The 19,465-nt window shown below is 35.6% G+C and overlaps 1 protein-coding gene and 1 long non-coding RNA gene across 2 annotated transcripts in view; one reads left to right on the top strand and one right to left on the bottom strand.

The window, feature by feature from the left end:
- Positions 1-1,863: 1,863 nt before the first annotated feature.
- LOC105716159 (uncharacterized) lies at positions 1,864-10,541 on the bottom strand. Its single transcript, XR_001107208.3, has 3 exons — positions 10,291-10,541; positions 8,130-8,183; positions 1,864-2,045 (listed from the first exon to the last, which is right to left on the bottom strand). It is a non-coding gene; the product is annotated as an uncharacterized LOC105716159 (long non-coding RNA).
- The window catches only part of MEOX2 (mesenchyme homeobox 2), an 82,215-nt gene continuing 72,565 nt past the window's right edge, over positions 9,816-19,465 (top strand). Inside the window, exon 1 of the mRNA XM_012450717.2 lies at positions 9,816-10,690. Coding sequence (XP_012306140.1) covers positions 10,177-10,690 — 514 coding nt within the window. The 5' untranslated portion in view covers positions 9,816-10,176. The remainder of the gene's footprint in view (positions 10,691-19,465) is intronic.

Genomic DNA, 19,465 nt, shown 5'->3' on the forward strand with positions numbered 1-19,465 from the left:
GTTACAGAATTTTCTGGGGTTTCAATACCCTCTAGATCTAGAGGTTTTCCATTGGTTACTCGGTTTACACCCTATGTAAATGAAGTAGTGGTCCACAACCAGTCTGATTGGTTGCGGAAGGGGACCAGTCAGAGGTACTTTTTAATTTTTCATCTGCCAGGTAGAAATGGGGCAGGTTGCAAAGGGAGTATAGCCTCTGATCTTTTTGTTACCTGGGTGAGAAAAACTTGGGGTTTTCCTTTAGGTTTCATTCTAGGAAGTTAGTGTGAATTGGCTTTAGGTTTCCTCCCTCCAGACCCTGCCTCACAAGCGTTTATGAAAACTTGACCTAGACAAGATTTCTCATTAGAGTGTTATTTGGGAAAAAAGGTGGAATGAATGGTTAGATATAAGTAAATACTCCAAATTTTTCTTACAAAGCTTGTTTTAGACAGACTATGGCTTCTTTTTAGACGGAACATGGACCTGATAATTAATGATAATGATGATAATAAAAATTAACATAAAGGTAATATCTGTTATTTATAAATACACTATGATTCAATTTACTATCTAGTTGAATAACGTTTAAATTATATAATGTAATTGTCAACATGAAGCTATAGAAATAAACATCTTTATTTTAGAGATGAGGAAACATAGACACAAAAATACTAATTACTCTGGCCACAATCAAAAGGCTGAAAATGGACAAAAACAAGACAACCCAAAGTATCCTCTTCAGAGACAATCCTATCAACCCCTATAAAATAGATAGTATTGACTGCAAAAATATATAATGTCTCACTGGCAACAAGTCTGATTTACATGGAGATTGGCATCACAATTGATGTCGCAATATGACTGCAGACACTTATAGGCAAATCCCCAAAGAATTTGAAACACTGTCATTGCGTAGGGACACAACTGTTGTTCTAATTTCAATAAGAATTAGAAATGAACCTCTGCTCAAGGGCAAAAAAGAAAGCCAAAAAATACTAAGTAAAAAGCGAGCAAACAAAACACAACACAACACAACAAAACACAACCCTGAAGCTGGGATGAGTATTTAATCAGTTAAATTTTCTTTGCAGTTGTAGAAGCAGTTATATTTCCCTGATGTGCCACAACAGCTACATGGGTACTAAAATCTAGTGATAAAGTGAAACGCTTAGATCTAAATGCTCTGTTAAATATATATACTGAGCTCTTATTTTGTGCCAGACATTATGCTAGAAAATGTTAACATAAGATGCCAGCAAGACACAAGAAATGCAGAGTTTAGTGATATGAATTAGGCCTATTAGGAGTAAATGTGAAGTTTGTCAAAACCTGGTGTAACAGAAATACTTACTGCTCACCAAAGAGCCCTGTGCTTCAGAGTTATTTTCCGGTCCTCTCATAGGTATGTATGGCTTTGTTCTGGCCCAAGAGCTGTGAGCAGAAATGGCACCTATCACCTTTGCCTCAAAGTATGTAACACCAGGCATGTGACCCTCCACCTCTTTTTTCCCTTGCTGTGGATCTTGGAGACACATGCTGAGATGACTGATTCACAACGCCAACTGCTGCCTGGAGAGCCAACCATCTTGTGCCATGCTATGCATGAAAATTTTCCAAGGCAGTAAGATGCAGAGGTAAACTTGTGACAGCATTGTCTAGCCCATCCTGAATAACACACCTGGCTCTTTTATCTTCAAAAAGGACATTGTCAAGCAAGCTCTTTCAAGCCTGTCAGCAGTTAACAGTGATGCTCCTGATGCACAGAGGAATAACAGACGTCTTCACATGGGGGGTTTTGCTGTTTCAGGAATTTCCTGTATTTCCTTGAGATCTTGCTCTGGAGGTTTCCAGGTGTGGTACCACATTGTGAAGCTCCTAATCATGGGGTCAAGAGGATCAACTTACAGAGAGACATTAGGTCCTACATCATTTTGACAGATATGTATGTAATTTGGTACCTTTTTGCAAGGGAAGGGAATAAAAGGGAGAAAAAACTAAATGACATCCTCTGGCCTAGCACTGTCCAATGTAAGCCATGTAGGTCATTTTAAGTTTTCTAGCATCTGCATGAAAAAAGTAAAAAATAAAGTTAGCTAATTAATATATTTTATTTAGCCCAATGCATCCAACCATGGTTATTTTAATATGTAGTCAGTGCAAAACTTGGTTAATTTCACAAGAAGTCTTTTCTATCTGGTGTGGATTTTAATCTTTAAATAAATCTTAATTTGGAAAAACCACATTTCAAGTGCTCAACAACCACATGAATCGTATTCCACAGTGAGGTCTAGATAAATAGACCTCAAATAAAGTACTGGTCTGATGATGGAGGATAAATAGACCTCAAATAAAGGCTCCCAAATAAAGTACTGACTGGTGACTGAGAGGAGTATGGAGTTAAGGGACATTAAAGAAGTATAATTGGGAATACTGTACTTGATGATTGACTGCATGGGGGGAAAGGAGAAGGAAGGAGGGGCTTGGCAACTGTGGGTTTCTACTTCTGACTTAAGCAACCGACTTGTCAATAAGGCTGTTTAGAGAGAGGCTGACACAGGATTTTCTCACTTAAAATTGAGACAGCAATTTTTGATCACTGGAATTGCTAGTACAGTACAAGGAACATAACCCACGGTTCAACCCATGGTTCTAGTCATGGCTATATTTGACACAAATGCCAGATTATAGTGATCTAGCAGTTGCTTTTTAAGAAAAATATTGTTTATATAACAGAACTACACATGGATTAGCAAGTCTTTAATACTATTACAGAAAGAGACACCAATAGCTAATTCGATAACTTTAGATTTGCAGTGCATAACATTTACAAGCTACTACGTGCTTCTTTGTATCTTTCTTCTCTAAAAATACATGCTAGGCTTTATTGCCACATGTGCAACAGTGAACATTTTTGCAGTTTTATACTTATGTGCTTGTCTTTGGTTCTGGAAGAAATATTCCAAGTAATGCTACCTGGGCCTGAGACCTTTCCGTGGCAGGGTCTATCTGATGAAGGTATGATCAGATCTTAAAATCCAAAAGACTCAGCTTTCAACTTTGATCAAATCACATCGTTAACTGCAAGAGGTAGGATACCAGAGGTAACCGAGAACAAAATTTGTAGAAATTCAAACACTGCATAAGCTGCTGACAGGTACTGGTAACCCACAGATGATAACTATGATGAAAAAATAAAATAATTAACATGGGAGGTCATAAATGTGCTATTTTTAGTGCTCTATAGTTACTATATCAAAGGAATGCTCTTAAAGTTGTTTGCAATAAATAGAGGTATTACTATATTTGATTATGGGTCAAGTCTATTTAATTTGACCTTGGTATATCTTCAGAGAAACATTACTGTCACTTTAACCAGCACATTCAGTCATCTTTAATAAGTTATTTGCAGAAATGCTGCAGCAGATTACTACAGATGCCCTAAATTAGAGGAAAAAAATGTCAGTATTCTTTTACTCATAAAGTCCATTTTCAGCATCAGTTGTCAGTTTGATTCTATTTTTTCATGAAGTATTACAAGATCGTTTTGACCTCTTCAGTCACTGTTGTCTTTTTCTATTTATTAGTATTTTATACCCTCAAGAATGAGTTGTTAGAGTGGAATTGGACCAACGTGAAGTCCCACAGCTTTGAGCTTATAGGACAAAGGCATGCAAAATGCATGTCCGAAGGAGAAAAATGACTCTTTTCTAGTCACTCTAAGTGTTGAAGAGGTTCCATCTAGTATTTCTACAACCTTACGTAATATAAAGAAAGCTTTGTTTTGATCACAGGTCCTTTTGTGGATGAAAACAACTGTTAGCTGGTGGTATGACAAATTGGCTTGTCCTGGGCCTTTGAGCTCAGAGCTGGTATTCCTCCTGGGTTCTGGTTGGTGTTTGGTACAGAATTTCCTTACTTGTGCTTTGAAGTGTTCTTGAGTGCAGTTGGCCCAAGACTTGTTTTTTTCCCTCAGACACTAACAGCTGTTGAAAACCAGCTTATTATCTTCTCATATACTATGACCCAACTTAACAAAAATCATCCTCTAAAAATAGAAAAAAATTAGAAAAAAAACTTTTGGTTACAAGGAGTTTCAGCTTACGAATTTGTAAGATGAAAAGGCAGTGATTATTCAGAACTTCAGATATTCAGTAGCCTGCACATGTCTGAGCGTTGATCACATGTATATCCACATTTCACATTAATTATTTGAAACTGTTTCTCAGAATAGTAATATTTCATTATTACTTCTATCAAAAATATATATGCTATGCAGTTAAATATGAACCTTTCTGATTACTTATTTTTAAAATTTCAATTAAACTAAGATATGAACCTGAAATCTTTTTACCATGATCATATGTGGCTTACAATTTATGTATTAACAAATTTAAAATTATTTTTAATATCTTAAGTTTATCTTACTTTCTGCCTTTTCACCTGCTAAATACTGTTCTGATTTTTTTTTTTTTTGACCAATTCTGACCTTGTTTCTTAGGTTAATTGAGACATAGATAGACAGTTGTCATTTAATCATTTCATTCTTGATTTTATCTATTTCCATAGGGCCATTGCCTTGTATAAAACAGTCCATATCACTCTCAAAATCGTCAAAAAAAAACCTGTGCTGCATCAAAGTACTATTATAATATTAAACTCTGAAAAATATGCTTTTCTAAGAGATCATGTATTTGGCCTTAACTTTTCATTTTGTTTGGTATACAAATATACAACATTTTTCCTTTATTCCTAAAAAAAAATGTTGACATAAAAGGCAGCTGGTGTTTCTTTGTTGAGTCTGCATCATATAAAATACGAGTGTGCAATTAAATATTTTGGAGACTATACTAACAGCTAAAACACAGAGATTTCTAGTAATCCAAATAATAAACCCGAGTTCAAAATGGAAAAGCCACTTTAAGAATAAAACTTGCTATAAATTGATGAAGTATGAAAAATAACACACACAAAAAAACTTATCATAATGCCACAATTACATTAGTTATGTTAAACTCTTCAAGTTGGAAAATTTCAAACGGAAGACTAAGGTTTATTACAATTCCCATCTGTATTTTCGATTCCATTTTTCTTCTCTGAGATTCGTGAACTTTTCTAAATTCAGTTTATATAAAAAGATAGCATTGCTTTTTTAAAACACGGAAGAAATAAATGGTGTAATTATCTTAAATTGTGGATAGAAATGTAATGGTTATAAGTTTGATGCTATAGAAAATATAACAAAATATAGAACATTTCATTATAGAATTATCTTGAATTAGTGTGGCTATACATCTCTCTGTTATGGAAAGGAGACAATTTTCAATGATAAAATTTTGAAAAGGCCTACACTTATCAATAAAAATAACATATGAGGTGAATCCAAATGTAAATGTAAAAATTAATTATTGTCTATTAGCATTATTATGAGGTAACTATCAAATAATTATGGATTTAAAACAGGTGAACCAAAGGAAGTCCAGTTAGAAGTTTTTGAAATTTGAAAGGCAATCAATGTCTTCCCAGTCTTAAGACTCCTCACAAAATAAAAAGAGAAAAAGAAAGAAAAAAGATCATTAGAATTTTATTAACTGTATGAATACATGTTATGAAAAAATGCATGTATTTTGAATTTTTAATTCAATTGTTAAGATTTAATTTTATTAGTCCTAATCTATATTGCATGCTGGCTTTCTAAAGATTATCTATTAAATTGTTCTAATTTTGATATATTTTGTTTCATCTCTTATTGCTTTAGGCAGAATTATATTTAGTGTTTAGTACAGTTTCATTGATTACACTATACAGTAATTGAATTGAAGAAAACCGCCAATTTCTGAAGGAAATAAATTTAAATGCAGGAAGACCTAGAAACTAGAAAAACAAAGTGTGCTGGATTGTTTTATAGTTTAGAAGTAGGGTTTTAAGTATTCATTTCTTTTGGTACGTGTAAAATGAATGTAACAAGTTTTATTGTGAACCTAACAATTAGTGTTATGTAAAAATAATAACATTTAAAAAATGTGTATAAGTATATGGAATTAGTATAGTGTTAGCCATAGCAAAATTGTTCCATAAATTTTGTAATGCATAGTTCCTGGGGAAAGTCAATTCCTTAGTTTTAAAAAATAAAGTACGTCATAAATCACATAAATTACCATTGGGTATGTAGCATATTTGGATACATTTTCAAAATTCTTTGTTTCAGAAGAACCAACTGAAGGACATAACTGCTACTTTTTGGCAAAATATAGCAGAAATAATATTTCTATACTCAATAAAGTTTTCAGAGATAAATTCCAATATTAATGTAATTATCCACACTTAAGTTCATATATTATGACTATATGTTACCTAGGAAAATGTATCTATTAGGTAAAGTAGAATTTTGTATTTAATTTTAAATATTTGAAGTTCCATGATAACTCATGTCATATGTGTGCAGAAGAATGGCAACTTTTAAAAGAATCGTCATAAATCTTAAAGTAAAATTTAAATATAATTTTGTTGGATTGCTTAATATGTGTTCTATTCGTTTTAAAAGAAAATAGTCCTAATAAAATAAATCTCTACATTTACCCTTAAATGTCATTTCATTTAAGCTGAGGAACCAATAAATATGCACACTTACCAAGTGTAAAGAACCTAGCCTACATTTAAAATAATTATAATTGTGGACCCTACAAGAGCTAAGGAGCTTACCTTTTCACATAATCAACCTCTTTATAAGGTGTTACTTGATATTGAAACCTTTCATGAAATATTGGCATTGATATAACTTTTCTTCAGGAAAACTCAAGTATATTGTGAATGTAGGATAAATACTATATAATGTATAGTTTTAAATGATGTTTATATGGAAATTTTATAATAAATTTTATAATTTTTACCATTCTCCTTATATTATTAGGTAAAAAGGCATCTTTTCAGTGTTGAATTTTATGGATGTGAACACTGAAGTAGCTATTATAGGAAATGCTAGGGATTTTTTTTCCTGTTGTTATTACATTTTCAAAATTTCTCTATAACCTAGAACATAAAATTCAGTATTCTATCTCATTCCAAGTAGTATATAGTAAATGAAAATTTAAAAATCTTTATATAAAAATTAATACATATTTAGAAATCCAGAGAAAATTAAAGTCATATTTAATTCTGGAATTCACCAAGACCTCGTTTTTAGTCCTTCATTTTTTCCTTCCAAATATTTTCCTTATATTGTGTTTTCTGTAAGAAAACTGGACCTCATAATTTTTGCTGATATTAAATGTTTTCTGTCTTCAATTAAAAAGACCTTTCTTGCTAGCTTTGTTTTCACTGCATGCTTTCGGAATGACTTTCTCCTTTTCTAACCTTTCCTAAATTTTTCTTCCCAGGTTTCTGGCCCCACAGTTCCAGAGGCTGACTGACTGGGGCAGGTTCTAGAGAAAATTCTGGACATGTTGTTAACATCTGACACAGTGAGTGAGAAAAAACTCCAGCACAGTCACTGGGCAGGTTTAAGAAGTGGCAGCTCCTGGAGATGAAAGGTTTGTGTGGGCTTGTTTCTAGTTACCTGCAACACACTGGTTAAATTCAAATCCATTCATTTAGTAATTGCTTAGCTTCCTCTAAACCATTGTAATGCAAACCAAAAGGACCATTGTGGATGTTTTGTACTGATGTCTGCAGATCATGTGTAATTTTAGTCTGTCTTGTCTGACATTTTCCACAATGCTTTTGGTTGACAGCATTATATTATGTAAATATTTCTGGTTAGGTTTATTGAGATGGTTGCCTAAATCTCACTTTAAATAAAGCCTTTAATGCTTTCACCCAGAATCCATAGAGAACCTACATGAGTTTGGGAAGTTTGGGGTGGCTCTTTGTACTTTAACTTTTAATATTAGAGCACATATTGAAACCATAAACACAATGAAAATACAAAAAATATTCCGACGATATTGGAGGACTATAACTCCCCCACCTCTTTTTATTCTTAAAGAGCCAAGGGCATGGGGAGTGGCAGGAAGAAATATTCTTAAGATCTAAGTCCTGGACGCCATCCTGCGAGTGCTTAAAACCCCTAGAAACGTGCAACCTGAACAACACCCTCTTTCGAAGTCTAAAACAATATTAGATTCCCAAAATATCGGTAAAGAAAATCTTACCGTCAAAGGCTTGCAGCAGGTTTCAGCTCAGACCCACACTGAAAAGCTGAGCAGCTGGTGAACAAAAGTTTTAGTTTTTTTTTTTTTAAACGAAGTCTGCAAAACTAATTTCCCTCAAAATAGAGCTCAATTTCCGTTAAAGAAAGCAGCGCTTACAAATCTCAGAATTCCTGATCAACCCCCACTCCACCCCACCTCTAAGCAATAGAAAACAATTCGATCTTTCACACGAATGTTATTGCGAAGCCACTATTCTGCAGCGTGACTTAAAAGAAAAGATAGTCAGGCTTAAACAGGGGGGCTGGAAGAGGAGGGGAAAGGTTCTGCTTTGGGGACACCTCTCAAAGATTAATCAATAGTTTTTCCTAATTCAAACCAGATGTCTAGCCCAGTTTGCTGTACCCATTAATCCCATTAACAACTTCAAAGACCTGGTCATCATCCTCTGGACACCTGAGACAATGAAAATAACAGGGCGACACTGCTGGTGGTGCATTCGGGGCCCGGGCGGAATAGGTGACTACAGATATTCTCCTGATGCGACGCGTCCCAGATGGGACATGACTGCTCCTCCTGCTCATTACAGCACCATTCACTTGTGTATAAACTACTGTGCCCCAGCGGATCTTGTCGCCCACCAAGCAAGTGGCAGTATCAAAGCCCTGCCCTCGCTCTCGCGTGCTTACTGGAGGCAAGTTATCGAGTTTATTTTCAGGGATGCCAAGATGTAACCAAGTGCCCAAGCTTAGTGAATTCTTAGAGCTATCGAAATTTAAGATTTCTCAGTAAATGGAGCCGTGATGGTAAGAGACATGATTAGTGGATTTATTTTTGAGCAGAAGAGAGTGGATTTCTGGAAGGAATTGAAGAGACCTGGGCTAGCTACTGAGGGGAAAGGCTAGAAATGTGCGTGCAATCTACACATCTCATGTGACCGGGACAAAATCGCTTGGAAATAATTCTTGACCCCGGAAAGTTTCTTCTTGGTGGACAAGTGGCTAGGAAATTGAGCGAGACCAGGAAAGCGGGGGGAGGGAGACTCCACCGGGCATCGCACGTGAGGATGCCAGGGAGCAGGCATCTGCAACCCTCTCAGACTCACGCTTTCCTCCCACCCACCCCACCAGGTCTTCCTTCTTTCCGCACTGAGAATCACACTTTCCAGGCCATGGTGCACATCCCCGAAACCTCAGACCTGTCGTCCAAGCCCATTAACCACCCACCCACAGAAACTAGCTGCGAAAACCTAGGCGCGCCGCGGCGCCCAGGGCACGGGAAGATGCGAAGTTTGAAAAACTTCGAGAGTGCGCCAAACTAGCTCTGATATTTTCCTTTAACCCTATCACTTCTTTCGTGTTCCTCAAAGGCTAGGCGTATCCCCTAGCTTTTCTGCAGGTGACAGTTCCCAAATGACACTGACGAGTTACGTTTTCCCAAGAGAAAAGTTAGTAGGTAGGAAACAGGGTGCTGGGTTGGCGCTGGTGCGCGCCGCGCCCTGGCCTCCAGAGTGTGGAGGACAGAGCCGCTGCCCTCCCGGGCGGGATTTAGACGCTGGCGCGCCGCTTGTAGTCCTGGTAGCTGGCAGGGTTAGGCGGGCGTGGACGCTCTGCGTCTGTCCAGCCGGCGATAGGAAGTGGAACTGGGAGCGCGTGGCGCAGACTGAGCGGGAGTTTTGGAGGGAGTTTGCATGTGGTCAACTCTGGGCTCCTAAGCCAGCCCCCGGCTCACGTTACAGTCTATTTATAACCTCTCAGAGCCATTTCCCCCTGAAGGCAGTTCACTGGGACCACCTTCTTTTGGCTTCAACCTCTCCCACTCTTGACATCTGAGTAGCTTAGGGAAGCTCTTCCCGGTCCGACTGTTCATATGTAAAGGAGACTGGCCGCTAGGGCTCAGGACCGGGATTATCCGAGCTCCGCAGAAGTGCACGGCTATTGCTTTGAGAGGGGGAAAAAACATCACACGGTTTCCAGTGAAAAGTGACAGAGGGTGGTGGCCTTTGGAACCGTCGTGAAGTCTTCTGCCTGGAACCTGAAACTTGCATGCTATGGAACACCCGCTCTTTGGCTGCCTGCGCAGCCCTCACGCCACGGCGCAAGGCTTGCACCCGTTCTCCCAATCCTCTCTCGCCCTCCATGGAAGATCTGACCATATGTCTTACCCCGAGCTCTCTACTTCTTCCTCATCTTGCATAATCGCGGGATACCCCAACGAAGAGGGCATGTTTGCCAGCCAGCATCACAGGGGTCACCACCACCACCACCATCACCACCATCACCACCATCAGCAGCAGCAGCACCAGGCTCTGCAAACCAACTGGCACCTCCCGCAGATGTCCTCCCCACCGAGTGCGGCTCGGCACAGCCTCTGCCTCCAGCCCGACTCCGGAGGACCCCCAGAGTTGGGGAGCAGCCCGCCTGTCCTGTGTTCCAACTCTTCCAGCTTGGGCTCCAGCACCCCGACCGGGGCCTCGTGCGCGCCGGGGGACTACGGTCGCCAGGCACTGTCACCTGCGGAGGCGGAGAAGCGAAGCGGTGGCAAGAGGAAAAGCGACAGCTCAGGTAAGAGAGCGCCAGGCACCCTCGAGAGTGCGCGCCGGCCTGGAAAGGGGGCGGGGAGATGCCAGGGAAGAGTCTGGCACTGGAGGGTGGCGGCGGGGAAGATGGGAATGTGTTAAATTCGGCGGTGAAGCTTTGGTCCTGTTATTTGCGGACACGTGTTTATCCGAGAGCAACACAGCTAGCAGCTCTAAGCTCTCCAAGGTCCTAAACTAGTTTACCAGAAGGTTGATAAAAAAGGACAAGTGGCTGTGAAATCGATTGCGAAGCGTGACCTTCCATCCCAGCACTGAGGAGGGAGGGGCGTGTGCCCAGGGATGCCGCGTCCGTTGGGCAGGCGTGCGTGCGGGTGCCGCTTTTTGACTTTTCTCTTGCAAGTTCCCGACTCTGAGTGGCTCGACTTTTCCCATCGTTAACTGGATTTCCAAATTATTGCACAATATTTGGAACTTGCAATGGAACTTGGCAGAGCGCATGAGAAAAAAAAGTTTTAGTTTTTTTTTTTAAAAAAAAAAAACATTCTTGTTTGAGAGTTCTTTAAATAGCACCCTATTTCAAATGGTAAAAATTTCCCCTTCTTGGGGAAGAAGACATTATCTAGGAATTCAGATTTTAAGGAATGTGTCAGAGAATTGTAAATAAATACATGCTTACACTGGCAGAAAGACGAACCTTAATCTAGTATATGTTCAGGTGGTGTAAGTTAATTACAGAATCTAAATTTCAAGAGTGGAAAATAAATCCCTCTACCAAGTGGGTTTTAGCGGCGGCAAATACTGGGAAGCGAACGGCAACTCGGGTAGTGTTAGTTAGCTACGTGCCTGAAGGTGGTATGCAAGGGTGCGCGCAGGAGGCGCTGGTTTCACTGGGGATAATTTGAGCAGCCACGCAAAAGGAGAACCTTCCTGACCTCTGGTGCTTGAAGGCACAACTTGCCGAGTAAATTGTAGCAATCCAGAGAAACTCAAAGTTTTCCAGACAACTTTTCAAAGCTCTCACCTACTTCTGTTATCATAAAATTGTTAAAAGATACTTTAAAATTGAGAGACTTGTGAGTTTTCTTTCGTGGCTATGGTGCAGCCTGGCTTCCATCTTTTTGGAAAGTGTCATTTGTTTAATATAATATTTGTATATTTTTCTTCCTCTGCGGAACTGGGTTAATAATAGTCCTAGAAGGTAATACCATATATTGGTTTGAAGAATTGGAATGTTTATCCTTTATAAAGCTTTAGGTGAGATGTCACATAAATGAAAATGATTGACCGCACGTTTAATATTCCTCTCCCCTTTGCAGCAATATCAATCGTTCTTCAGCGTTAGTATGGGATAGATTCTTCTGTCAGAGTCTCAAAAACTAACTTTTATTTTCCAAGGTCAGGGGGTGAACTTTTAATGTTCCATCACAAATTAGTTTTTATAAGAAAGTTAGCAGTCGTGTCACTGATATTTACTGTATTTTCCCAACTATAAGTGAAACTCCCTTTAGATAGTGAAAGGTTAATCGTTGTAAGAAGGTTTCAATTTTTATTAGAAAAACCGTCGATTTTAGAATGCAGTGACAATTTCATAAACTGAACATTCGATATCAGTGTAACTTTTGAAAGAGATCCCAGTTCAGGCTGTTGAGAGTTCTCTTGCAATTCCCATAAGTGCTTACTGTTCATTTTATTTTTCTGCAATAAAAATAAAATGAAACCTACGTGATAGCCTTATGCTTCCGGAACTGAGCCATTGCCCTTAAGTTTCTTAGGGCAAACTGAATTTTCATGCAAGCACGTGTTATTTTGTTTGGGGGAAACCAAGAAAGTGGAATTCAATAACTGAGTCCCTTAATTTATTTTAATAAAACTTTTTTTTTAATGGAATAATTTAACAACACTTATTTATCTCTTCCCCCAACTGTGTGGGAAACAGCAATTTAACGAAATTCAGTTCATTTCTACATGTTGAAGCTGATAATGAGGGTAATGGAAAAACAAACAAATATAAGTGTTTGTGTCAGCTGAATAAATTATGAATAAATTAAAACTTGAGTGGAAAGTACAATTAGTCATCACCAAGGATAAAAATGCTGGGTACTTAGAATGAGCTTTTCTTTCTTTTGATATTGTGAAGATATATTGACTAAAAGGAAATATCACAATAGTTTCTGTTTAAACCTATGTGTACTTATTGAAAATAAAATTTTATTTGCTAATTTCAGCTTGAGGTAATTAATAGTCAGATATTCAGATAGATTTAAATTAAATATTTATTTCTCTTTAATGATTGCATTAGGTTTTCTATAAGTAAAGTTGAAAATGATTATGATCCTGGTATGCTATTAATACATATATCTCTCATTGCTTATAGCACATTTTAGTATTTCAGTATTTCTAAAAAATAAAATTGAAGTGAGTTCTGAACTGAAATTTAAAATTGTGTTAGATAAAAATCTCATCCTATATAGTGAGACCATTTGCATGTTGTTAGGTAGTTTATAATTACTTTGTATTAATAGTTGAGAGAAAATTTAGTACATAAATCTAGGGTAAAGTCAGGACCAAAATTCTGTATCTCTGCATCTAATAGCTAGACTGTATGTGTCTGTGCCAATTACCGTGTTAAATTCTAATAGAATTTTAAGCACCGGAAAATATTGAAAAGCAGCTTTAATATTTATAAACCTTACAATTTTATTCATAGTAATGATTTAAGACTGTAATATGTAAGCTTCTCTAGCATATATTTTTATGCATTTTCCCTCCACAAATGTACATGGACACACACATATACAAACTCTAGAAGCTTCATGTTTTGGAAGCAAATTTTTATGGACTTTAGGCTTCCTTTACAGTTTATTGACAATTGAAAATAACCAAATTAAATAGAAAAGCACGCCATTATATTTTATATGTGTTAAACATTTTTGTAACTTTGAACCTGCTACGCTTTCCATCATTATTAGCAAAGCCAACATCTGCCACGCCTTCAAAGGGACTCTTAAAAATCAAAACTTTACAACTGTGCTGAAAAAAAATCACTACAAAGCAGGTGATTCTGAAAAATGTCTATAAATAGTGTGAATTACTTGGCTTCAATTACATTTGATTGCTCTTTAAGCAACCTAGTAGTAGGCATAAACTGCCCACTTTTAGTGAAAATAACTAAAGTTGATTCATTAGTCTAAACCTTGCTTTTGTGCCTGCATTATATACTGTACATATCTAGATATTTTCTATTCAAATTAATTTATGAATGAATATTTTATTAAAAATAAAAGTATATCAAAAAAGAAATGAGCGATTTGGGAAGGTAGACTTTACTAGGTTTTGAATCATATTAGATTCTTGTAAAATGGCAACTATTTTATTTATAGCTACTATATCATAAACCTTTGCTGACAAATTATATCTGTCTATATGCTTGGCTATGCAGAATGACAAGCAAATATTACATTTAATAAGCTGGAAGTTAAACTCAGAGTAGTATCTTACTCAGCTTCATTCAGAATTATATTGCAATATTTCCAAGATATTTCAATCATTGTGTTTTCTGAAAGGAATAAAGTAGTGTTATTATTCATTTCTGTGTTACTGGATTGTGGCTTTTCAGCATTTGCTTTGGAGTTTAAAAAAAGTATACTGGACCTTGAAGATTATAGGGAAGTATTGAACAAATCAAATGGAGTAAAAATACACCACTTTCATTCTTTTTCTTGGAGTGGTAGATTAATTTTAGGTGGGAACATTTAAAAATGGTAATCCTTTTGTCCATTTAAAAATGGACATAAAAAATTCTAAGTATCATCATTGACCTACATGAGTGTTCTAAAATGATTACACTCAAGTTAAAAGCAACAATTCCTTAGGAATTAACCTGTTTTATTGTTGAATGTTAGCAATGAATGGAAGGAAGAATGCAAATAAAAGTAGGAATAGTTTCCACTTCTGTGTAAATTTCTTTATTTATTGTTCATTTTAAAAGGAAAAGCATACATGCAAGGCATGATATTGCACAAACTTTCACTGGGCTTGGAATTCCAGCACTTAGTATTTAAAATTTTAATATTTGTTTATTGTAATTATCAATGGAAACCATTACATTGACCTCTTATAACTGATTTTTACTAATAAACTGAAAAAACAGTACTTCAATTATTAACCCATTTTCCCTCTGTGTTTGAAAACATAGATCATTGATTATAATCCTGGAATTTATAAGTTGTAATATTTATAATAAGATCTAAACAGTCTAAGAACCTGATTTTAAGCAAAAATGAAATAGCAGAAAGTATCAATCCTTTCTCTTAGATTCTGGAATAATCGGGAGGTGAATTCTGTATGTAATGGAATAATTACATTTATTTTTGCACTTAAGAAATGTAAACCTAGAGATGAATCAAGAGCTGAATTATGTAAAACGTCACCATCTATAAGCCCACTACTTAGCCTGATAATGCTGCCTTGCTTGTGAAATTTTATTCACTTAGTATTTTTATAACGGCAGCTTAACACACAAAATCAAACGTGAAGACTTTTTAGATTTTCATTTCAAATTAGAAAAACCAACATAATACAACAGTGTATTTTAGTGTTGGACTGTAGCTACTTCAGTAATTTATTTCTAAATTTTCAGAGCATATCTCTTTTTCAAGCACTGCTATGAGGGTTGCAAATGTCTATGAGTGATAAATACCAAGGATGATGCAGAAATATTAGAAAATAAATTACAAGTAGGAATTTCTTAAATACTATTTGTTGAATTAATAGTTGTGGATGACTTATCTCTCCCAAATTTTCTTTATTTTTGTCACTTTTTAAAAATAAGTAAAACATTGTGTGTGGGAAGATATATAAGCACATGAAGTGAGACAGCAGTGCTCCCTTTGAGTGTAATCACAAACATTTTCCCCCTTGACTGTACCCGTAAAGTGAGAGGGCTTAATTCTTAACTGGCCAGTTATGTTGTATTTCTTGGCTTATAGTGTTGGTGAATGATTTCAATGGTTAAAATCAAAAGCAAAAAAAAATAAAATAAAATAAAACACAAACTAAGGCCGAAGTCCGCAGATTAAAAATTGAACTAGATGTGATCTATTTCCATTTAGCATATTTAAGAAACAAGACACATTTTATAATCACGATTTGCTCCTACATATTATGTACTTTAGATGTTAATATGGTTTACTGACATACATTTTTTGTAAAGATTGTAAATATAATGAAGCACCAACATTTTGCCTACTTTCCTTATGGTGCTCTTATAACGATTTCTTTTATTAGCGTGTTGAACTGAACCCCCAAATAGAGAAGGAATAACAGTATAAAGTAAAGTTTGTTGCAAAACTCTCTGCAATACTCCTAAATCATAGTCATCCGTGAGATTCAAAGTCCTATTGGAGAAAACCTTGCAGAATATTTCATTTGTTTTAATGTAGTAAACTTACAATGGTCAAGGTCATATAGGACTCAGCCTTCAATTTGCGTTAGAGGCAGAATTAATCTAAATCTGATGCCCTTTTATCTAACAGTTCTTCCTTTTTTTTACATTATTAAAATATTGGATGATTTTTCCTCTAAGAATGTGTACTAGATAGTATTTTATGATACAAAATAATTAATATTTGTATCTATTGATCCATTTGTGTATATCTCAGAAGTTGTTTTTATGTTTCAGCATAAGTAGTTTCATTCAAAACCTTTTGACGTTATTTATTACTATATTAACAGTAAGTTACATGGTAAGCGTATGATCAAATGGGTTACTAATTTTCATGTGTGATGTGTGGGTCATTAATATTCCTCTATATTTGAGATTTTTGATATATAATAAAGTATCTCATTATTCCTGAAGCTTTCGTTTATGTTATATTGTCTACAAGCAATATAATATTTCTATATTTATACATGTTACTTGCTGTAAATTGGGTACTATATTTTTTAATATTGGTTTCCATAGTGTTATGAAAATAATTTACATGTTTTTGGTTTCTTACATCGGCATATACACAAGAATGATCAGGTAGAATCTGTATTATGTCTATATATTTTTGGAAAGGGTTTATATGAAGGAGAGAAAAAGGCTTTCAAAAATAATCCTTTGTTTTATCAATAGAATTAAAAATTAATAAACTGGATCTTAACTTGTATGATAATATTGCTATCTTATTTTTAAACTTTACCATTTAGTTAAATGTTAAATAATTCTAAAATATTTGTGTACCTTGATGACAATTCCTATGTCCTTAAAATGTGTACCTTTATTGCAAATATAACATATAACATATTTGCTAGGTAATAACTCACAGTGGTAAAATCTTTAGGGTATTGATTATAGCTTTAAATTCAAAAGCTGTTATTCTTCAAAATTTCATAGAATCAATTCAATTTGAATGTCTCAAATGTATTTTTAAGTATTCTGCTGTTTGTGCTCATAAACTTTCTAAGATGTTATAGGTATGTTTCTTAAAGCTTGTATAGGTTTCACTGATCAAAATTATGATTATAAGCTGCTTATTTTTCATAGTTTTTCATTTTTATTGTAGTCTAGTAGAGAGGATAATGGCAAGGAAAGGATAAAAGGGAGGGTGCTGAATTAACTAGGACATGGAAGCTATACTTAAAGCACATCTTAAAGAAAAAAATTACTTTATATATGTATATATATGTAGATATATATACACATACATATGTGTGTGTATATATATATGCATATATTACTAGAACTCCAAATTTAATTTCCTGATAATAGTAAACCTGAATTAGAGAAGGCTTATTAAATGCCATATGATTATAAATGTTCCACTTATAAAATTAAATATTAAGCTTGAAGCATATATGGTTGTGCGATGAGTCCAGCAGGCTTAAGCTGGCAATCAATGATAGTCATAAAAGTCAAGCATGCCAAGTCCCCTGCAGTTTTTATTTTCTTTTGTTTCTTTTCTTTCTTTAGCTTATTATTCTCCACATACTTCAAGAGATTCCCATAATGCTACAAGAAAAAAATAAGTTCGCAGTTATCTTAAGTGACTGTGGGCAAGAAAATGACTAAGGTGAAGTCATCCGTGAGGCTCTGCAAAACTTACAGGAGGGTCCGGCTTCAGTTGCCAGATGCCAGTAGAATTTTAAAGGCCTGGAATTTTACTCTTTGAAAATATAGCCTTCAATGTTTGCCAGAAATGACACCCAAATGAAAACTTATTTTTGCAAAGTGATAGTTATTTGCAAATGCAGTGGTGAAATATATTCGGAGTCTGTTGAGGTAGCTTGTCCATTGTCTGGACTGCACAGTAAACATTTGGGTGATTATTCTTAGCTACCCAAAAATCTGGCAAGCTAAACTGAGGTGTATTCTTATTAGTAGAAAAAAATTAAATGGACATGACTCTTATCAAATTAACCATGCATGCAAAGCAAATTTCACAAATCATTGATTTACGTTGGTAGGTAACACATGCAGTTTAGGAAAATAAATGTGTCATCAAAAACGTAATGGGCACTAGCTTTGATTTTGTGGGACAACAGGAATTTAGCAAATAACTTTCACATTTAAAGAACCATCTAAATAGTGCTTTAGCATTCACTGTGTAATTTGGAATCAAGTGATGTCTTTTATTTAATATTTTTCAAAGGTAAAATGAAGTCTTAGTATGTTTACTGCCTTTAACAATTAAAATTTTCTCACCTGTAGGCTCTGTTTACATGGGAATTTCTTTTTCTTATTTGAAGTATAAATGGGTCTGGATTCATTAAATTAGACAGAATAGATGTAAATGATTGAGACAGATTGAAATGACAGGAAAGTCAGAGTTTAGGTATTTCTATTTAGAGGCTTGCTGCCATCCATATTTCTAGGATTACCATCTTTGAATGTTCACACTCAAAATTCAGAGAATTATAAATAATTTTTCCTCCAGAACTATTCTTTGCTCCTGGAAGTAGAGCTTTATAATTTATTTTTCTGGGATATCCAGATGTTTAGGAAAATATAAAGAAGTGGCAACACTTTTGCATATTTAGCCATTAGTTGATAAATTATAAATGATTTATCCTATTTCTTAGTTATCATATTAGACAAGGAAATAGATGTCACACTCAAAGGTATAATTGAAGAGAGTTTGATGATGGCAATTTGATGATGGGTAGAATGTAGGGAAACCACAGGAAATGATGAATCACCCAGGGTCTGTCCACAGTTGGAAAATATTAGCTCCCCTAACCTGTCTCTTACTAGTGTCACCCCTTGTCCACAAATTTAACTTTTCTGTACCATCGTTTCCAAAAATAAAATTGAGTTAACATACACAAAGCAATTAGAATGATGTCTGGCTTAGTTAATATTAGTTATAATTTTTATCATCTACCAGTGAAGTTGCAATTATGTCATACATACGCACCATCTGAAAACAGTTTGTTTTATGCCACCTGTTTGCATTTTATTACAAATACTCCTATAGGAAATGTAGCTTGCCTAAGTGATTACTAAAGATTTAAAATAATCATTGTCCTTAGAATTGTAAATGGCGTGAAATATCCCTGAAATATACGGTGAATTCTAGCCAAGTTATGTAAGAGGCTTAAGTTGCCTTTCCCACCCTTATCCTCAGCCTCTTTTGCTTAGGGCTCTCCTAACTGCCTCTTCTCTTTGTCTCCTGCTACTTCGCTATTGAAAAGACGTTTTCAGGAAGAGTGCATATTGAACAAAATAAAGAATAAAATTAGAACTTTTTCTTTTTCAAGACCGAGTCTCACTCTGTTGCCCAGGCTGGAGTGCAGTTGTGCATTCTCGGCTCACTGC

The sequence above is a fragment of the Aotus nancymaae genome, unplaced genomic scaffold (assembly GCF_030222135.1).
Source record: "Aotus nancymaae isolate 86718 unplaced genomic scaffold, 86718_ANA_hifiasm-v0.15.2.pri h1tg000025l, whole genome shotgun sequence".
NCBI lineage: Eukaryota > Metazoa > Chordata > Mammalia > Primates > Aotidae > Aotus > Aotus nancymaae.